Genomic DNA, 7500 nt, shown 5'->3' with positions numbered 1-7500 from the left:
CCGTACCCCCACATCATCAGATACCCTTCACCATACCCCCCACATCATCACATACCCTTCACCATACCCCCACATCATCACATACCCTTCACAATACCCCCACATCATCACATACCCTTCACCATACCCCCCCATCATCACATACCCTTCACCATACCCCCACATCATCACATACCCTTCACCATACCCCCACATCATCAGATACCCTTCACCATACCCCCCATCATCACATACCCTTCACCGTACCCCCACATCATCAGATACCCTTCACCATACCCCCACATCATCACATACCCTTCACCATACCCCCACATCATCACATACCCTTCACAATACCCCCACATCATCACATACCCTTCACCATACCCCCCATCATCACATACCCTTCACCATACCCCCACATCATCACATACCCTTCACCATACCCCCACATCATCAGATACCCTTCACCATACCCCCACATCATCACATACCCTTCACCATACCCCCCACATCATCACATACCCTTCACAATACCCCCACATCATCACATACCCTTCACCATACCCCCCATCATCACATACCCTTCACCATACCCCCACATCATCACATACCCTTCACCATACCCCCCATCATCATCACATACCCTTCACAATACCCCCACATCATCACATACCCTTCACCATGCCCCCACATCATCACATACCCTTCACCATACCCCCACATCATCACATACCCTTCACCATACCCCACATCATCACATACCCTTCACCGTACCCCCACATCATCAGATACCCTTCACCATACCCCCCATCATCACATACCCTTCACCGTACCCCACATCATCAGATACCCTTCACCATACCCCCACATCATCACATACCCTTCACCATACCCCCACATCATCACATACCCTTCACAATACCCCCCACATCATCACATACCCTTCACCATACCCCCCATCATCACATACCCTTCACCATACCCCCACATCATCACATACCCTTCACCATACCCCCACATCATCACATACCCTTCACCATACCCCGCACATCATCACATACCCTTCACCATACCCCCCATCATCACCATACCCCCCCCCATCATCACATACCCTTCACCATACCCCCACATCATCACATACCCTTCACCATACCCCACATCATCACATACCCTTCACCATACCCCCACATCATCACATACCCTTCACCATACCCCCACATCATCACATACCCTTCACAATACCCCCCCACATCATCACATACCGTTCACCATACCCCCACATCATCACATACCCTTCACCATACCCCCACATCATCACATACCCTTCACCATACCCCCCACATCATCACATACCGTTCACCATACCATTCACCTCATATCAGCTGCAATGAAAACGCCTATGTCCCTCGTTATTGCCGTGGCTCTTGCACTTACCGGTGGCATTTTTTTTCTTACAATGTTTACATATCGTGTTCGTCTTGTCTGTCACTCTTTCGCCGTTTATTATTTCCCCAGGAAAACCAAAATGTTGCCACACGAATGATTTAAAAGTGGCAGGGGGGGGATCTTCAATAGTAACTCCACGCTGACATCACCTCACGAGACAATTTCTCACCTCGACGAGAAATCTCGTCACGTTTTAATCTTCGTCACACCCTTACTCTTTAATGTTTCATGTAAAGCACTTTGAATGGCCTTGTTGCTGAAAGGTGTCTCTGTCAATTTTCAGAGAGGACAGATAAGTCTGCGCTTACGCGCTCTCAGGTACCGAAATTTCAACGTTTAACGTGTAAAAAAAAAAAAAAAAAAGGGGCAAATTTACTGGTCACACATGGGCGACTGGATGTAAAATTCAGTCGCACACTCTCAAATGTTGGTCCATTCGGTCTCAGTCTGGAGCCCTGAATCAAAACCTCGAGACTTTCAACCATCAACATGTCATTTATTAATATGTATTAATGTCTAAACGACATTTAAACATTTTTTCCTATTCTATTTTGCCTGGAAACGCTTCCAACGCGCTTGTGTGTCACGTGAAAAATAGGCGTCGGTAACGACACGATATTTGCTGATATCTTAAAGTCTGCTGCGATAAGATTTTGCAACCGATCCACTGTTGCTAGTTTAACGGCAGTAAAAAAGGCTTGGTGTGCCGGGCGCCTGGTCCTAAAGGCTTGTCTTTAGTGTCTTCATTAATCAGAGGTGTGTTTTGGGCATAACATGCATTCAACCAATCAGAGATCAGCTCCCATTCATCAACCAATCAGAGATCAGCTCCCATTCCCTTTTAAAGCCAGGTGCGTTTGGACCTTGGAGCATTGCTGTTATGATGGAGGATTTGCACCGTAATATTTTTATTTGTAATCTTCTGCATGTGTGTGTGTGCTGCTGTGTGTCCCTGTGTGTGTAACAAGCATAGTGTGTGTGTGCGCTGTGCACGAGCCTAGGAGCATTTTACTAATGCTCTGTTAAAATAACAATGAAATGCTGCGTTATTGACTTTAGACCAGGTTTTTGTTGGTCAATGGTGCCATCACTTCCCACTACCTCAAGATAGCAATACTCCCAGAATGCACCTGAACACACCTCCCTGTAAGACCAGCACACCCATGGGCCACAGATGGGTGCAGGTGCATTTATTATTTAAACAACGTGGGTGCTGGACGGGAATCTGAGAACTGGGTCGGTCTTAAACTAGCAAAGAGACTTGCGTCGGGCTTTGTGTGAGATAGGACCTGACAGGTCTCAGATTGTGTGGTGACGTTGGTTCCCACTCCAGGATCCGGTGGAGGTTTTAAATTCGAAGAACAAACCGAAACAGGCGGACCGGGACGAGTTCAACAGCTTCCAGTTCTGGAGAGAGCCGCTGGCGTCGATCGACGACGGCCTGCTGGACCTGCTGGTGAGTCTCAGCCGAACGCAAACACCACGCAGGCTGGGGGGTTCTAGGGGGTTCTGGGAGGTTCAGGGAGGTTTTGGGACATTCTGGGAGGTTTTGGGAGGTTCTGGAAGGTTTTGGGACATTCTGGGAGGTTCTGGGAGGTTTTGGGACATTCTGGGAGGTTCTTGGAAGTTCTGGGAGGTTTTGGGACATTCTGTGAGGTTCTTGGAGGTTCTGGGAGGTTTTGGGAGGTTCTGGGAGGTTTTGGGACATTCTGGGAGGTTTTGGGAGGTTTTGGGAGGTTCTGGGAGGTTTTGGGAGGATCTGTGAGGTTCTGGGGGGTTCTGGGAGGTTCTTGGAGGTTCTGGGAGGTTTTGGGAGGTTCTGGGAGGTTTTGGGAGGATCTGGGAGGTTCTGGGGGGTTCTGGGAGGTTCTGGGAGGTTTTGGGACATTCTGGGAGGTTTTGGGACGTTTTGGGAGGTTCTGGGAGGTTTTGGGACATTCTGGGGGGTTCTGGGAGGTTTTGGGAGGTTCTGTGAGGTTCTGGGAGGTTCTGTGAGGTTTTGGGAGGTTCTGGGAGTTTTTGGGACATTTTGGGAGGTTCTGGGAGGTTTTGGGACGTTTTGGGAGGTTCTTGGAGGTTTTGGGAGGTTTAGGTCTGTCCTCGACTAACGAAATTCCTAGTCCACTAACACTTATAGGATTTAGTCGACTAATCGATTAGTTGATTTAATTGACAGAGCTGTGAGCTTTGAAAGGTGGTTAAGACTAGAAAAGCACAATATAAATGTAGTTAATTAACCATCTGTAAAACTGAGTTTCTCCACAATTAATCCTGCAAAAGCACCACTTTAAATCTTGTGTTTACCATAAATGTGCTCTGAAGTTTCTTAGAAATGAGTAATTAAGCATGAATAAGCATAAAAGATGACTAATCGACTAAAGAAATCTTAGTCGACGAAGACCAAAATGACGATTAGTCGACTAATCGACTAAGAGGTGGCAGACCTAGGGAGGTTCTGGGAGGTTCTGGGAGGTTCTGGGAGGTTATAGAGAGCCAAATAAAACCCAGCAGGTGAGATAACGTTACATGTGGTGTTTAACAGAGCTAAGCTATAGCTATCTAGCGAGCAAGCCGAGCATCAAGCTAGGTGAGGTAGCTTGTGTTAGAGGAGAGATGTAGTCCACTGGGAGATGTAGTCCACTGGGAGATGTAGTCCACTGGGAGATGTAGTCCACTGGGAGATGTAGTCTACTGGGATATATAGTCCACTGGGATATATAGTCCACTGGGAGATGTAGTCCACTGGGAGATGTAGTCCACTGGGAGATGTAGTCTACTGGGATATATAGTCCACTGGGAGATGTAGTCCACTGGGAGATGTAGTTCACTGGGAGATGTAGTTCACTGGGAGATGTAGTCCACTGGGATATATAGTCCACTGGGAGATGTAGTCCACTGGGAGATGTAGTCCACTGGGAGATGTAGTCTACTGGGAGATGTAGTTCACTGGGAGATGTAGTCCACTGGGAGATGTAGTCCACTGGGATATGTAGTCCACTGGGAGATGTAGTCCACTGGGAGATGTAGTCCACTGGGATATGTAGTCCACTGGGATATGTAGTCCACTGGGAGATGTAGTCCACTGGGAGATGTAGTCCACTGGGAGATGTAGTTCACTGGGAGATGTAGTCCACTGGGAGATGTAGTTCACTGGGAGATGTAGTCCACTGGGAGATGTAGTCCACTGGGAGATGTAGTTCACTGGGAGATGTAGTTCACTGGGAGATGTAGTCCACTGGGAGATGTAGTCCACTGGGATATGTAGTCCACTGGGAGATGTAGTCCACTGGGAGATGTAGTCCACTGGGAGATGTAGTCCACTGAGCTGTTTCACACTAAACTAAGTGGTCATATGACAAACCTACGGCTAACTGAGACTTTCTTTGGTTGAAAAATTATCTTTTAAATTGACGAACATCATATTTGTAATCCATGGCTCAATTCAAACGGGATCAAAAAATAATTTGCCTCTCTTCACTACCGGTCCACCGGAAGGGGCGGGACTTTGGCTCTCTATGGCCAAACAATCCCTTTAAATAGTTGCATTAAACCCTCGGAGAGAAACGGTTGTTGTTTGGTCCAAATGATCCACAAATGATGGTTGGATATTCCTTCTAAAAACACACAGAGGTTTAAATATAGACAGACAGACAGACAGACACAGACAGATGGATGGAGAGAGAGACAGACAGACGGCTGGAGAGAGAGACAGACAGACAGACGGATGGAGAGACAGACAGAGAGACAGATGTAGAGAGAGAGACGGACAGAGACACAGACAGATGGAGAGACAGATGTAGAGAGAGACAGACAGAGACACAGACGGATGGAGAGACAGACAGACAGACAGACAGATGTAGAGAGAGACAGACGGAGAGACAGACGGATGGAGAGAGACAGACAGACAGATGTAGAGAGAGAGACAGAGACACAGACGGATGGAGAGACAGACAGAGAGACAGATGTAGAGAGAGAGACAGACAGAGACACAGACAGATGGAGAGACAGACAGAGAGACAGATGTAGAGAGAGACAGACAGACACAGACAGATGGACAGACAGACAGATGTAGAGAGAGAGAGACAGACAGAGACACAGACAGATGGAGAGACAGACAGAGAGACAGATGTAGAGAGAGAGACAGACAGAGACACAGACATGGAGAGAGACAGACACAGACAGACAGATGTAGAGAGAGAGACAGACAGACAGAGGATGGATGGAGAGACAGACAGATGGAGAGAGAGAGACAGACAGACAGAGACAGATGGATGGAGAGAGAGACAGACAGAGAGACAGACGGATGGAGAGACAGACAGACAGAGAGACAGATGTAGAGAGAGAGACAGACAGAGACACAGACAGATGGAGAGACAGACAGACAGACAGATGTAGAGAGAGACAGACAGAGAGACAGACGGATGGAGAGAGACAGACAGACAGATGTAGAGAGAGAGACAGACAGACAGAGACACAGACGGATGAAGAGACAGACAGACAGATGTAGAGAGACAGACAGAGACACAGACGGATGGAGAGACAGACAGAGACAGAGACAGATGGAGAGACAGACAGACAGACAGACAGACAGATGTAGAGAGAGACAGACAGAGAGACAGACGGATGGAGAGAGACAGACAGACAGATGTAGAGAGAGAGACAGACAGAGACACAGACAGATGGAGAGAAAGACAGACGGATTGAGAGAGACAGACAGACAGAGAGAGAGACAGACAGAGACACAAAGACGGATGGAGAGACAGACAGACAGAGGTGTGTGTGTGTGTGTGTGTGTGTGTGTGTGTGTGTGACAGACAGACAGACAGACAGACAGATGGTGAAGTGAGAGACAGACAGTCTGAGACAGACGGATGGAGAGAGACAGACAGACAGATTGATGAGAGACAGAGACAGACAGATGGATCAGACGGATTGAGGACAAAGAGAGACAGACTGAAGAGAGGACAGACAGACACACAGGTGGGATGGATCACGCCCGGCAACATCCAGCAGGTGAAGATGGAGTCGTGATTGACGGCTTGTGCTGATGTCACTGTCGGGTGTCTGACCACCGACCGACAGACAGGTAGGTGAAGTGATGTTGTCTGTCCATTTACCTTTGGGTTTAGATCGGACTCCTGATTGGTTGTCAGAGAGCGGTTGATTGGTTGTCCTTCCAGAACGTTCTGATCCAGATGGGACTCCACGTTCTGTCGGTGAACGGGATGCTGATCAAAGAGGCCAGGAACTACATCCTGAGATGTCACGCCTGCTTCAAGTGAGTCCGGTCCACGTCTGGGACACACTGTGTGTGTGTGTGTGTGTGTGTGTGTGTGTGTGTGTGTGTGTGTGTGTGTGTGTGTGTGTGTGTGTGTCTGTGTGTCCATTTACCTGCGTGTGTGTGTGTCGGAGGAAGTGTTGGTTGTTTTGAGGGTGTGTTGGTGTGTCCTTCCAGTGTGTTCTGTCCAGATGGGACTCTGTGTGTGTGTGTGTGTGTGTGCTGATCAAAGTGTGTGTGGAACTACATCCTGTGATGTCACTCCTGTGTGTGTGAGTCCGTGTCCACTCTCTGGGACACACTGTGTGTGTGTGTGTGTGTGTGTGTGTGTGTGTGTGTGTGTGTGTGTGTGTGTGTGTGTTTTGAGGAAGTGTGTGTTTTGAGGGTGTGTGTGTGTGTGTCTCTGTGTGTGTGTGTGTGTGTGTGTGTGTGTGTGTGTGTGTGTGTGTGTGTGTGTCTCTGTGTGTGTGTGTGTGTGTGTGTGTGTGTGTGTGTGTGTGTGTGTGTGTGTGTGTGTGTGTGTGTGTTTGAGGCTGTGTGTGTGTGTGTGTGTGTGTGTGTGTGTGTGTGTGTGTGTGTGTGTGTGTGTGTGTGTGTGTGTGTGTGTGTGTGTGGCAGTGTGTGTATCTCTTTGAGTGGATAGATGTGTGTTTTGAGGACCATCCCGTTTTGAAACCTGTGTGTGTGTGTGTGTGTGTGTGTGTGTGTGTGTGTGTGTGTGTGTGTGTGTGTGTGTGTGTGTGTGTCTCTGTGTGTGTGTGTGTCTCTGTGTGTGTGTGTGTGTGTGTGTGTGT

General features: G+C 48.2%; 1 protein-coding gene across 1 annotated transcript in view; it reads left to right on the top strand.

Moving 5' to 3' along the window:
- The window catches only part of nob1 (NIN1 (RPN12) binding protein 1 homolog), a 23692-nt gene that overhangs the window by 13985 nt on the left and 2207 nt on the right, over positions 1-7500 (top strand). The window contains 4 exon segments of the mRNA XM_028581288.1: positions 5479-5556; positions 6259-6265; positions 6401-6514; positions 6586-6706. Coding sequence (XP_028437089.1) covers positions 5479-5556; positions 6259-6265; positions 6401-6514; positions 6586-6706 — 320 coding nt within the window.

Source organism: Perca flavescens, chromosome 1, assembly GCF_004354835.1.
Source record: "Perca flavescens isolate YP-PL-M2 chromosome 1, PFLA_1.0, whole genome shotgun sequence".
NCBI lineage: Eukaryota > Metazoa > Chordata > Actinopteri > Perciformes > Percidae > Perca > Perca flavescens.
Note: the sequence above shows the minus strand (reverse complement) of the source record. Positions and strands in the feature narration are given on the sequence as shown.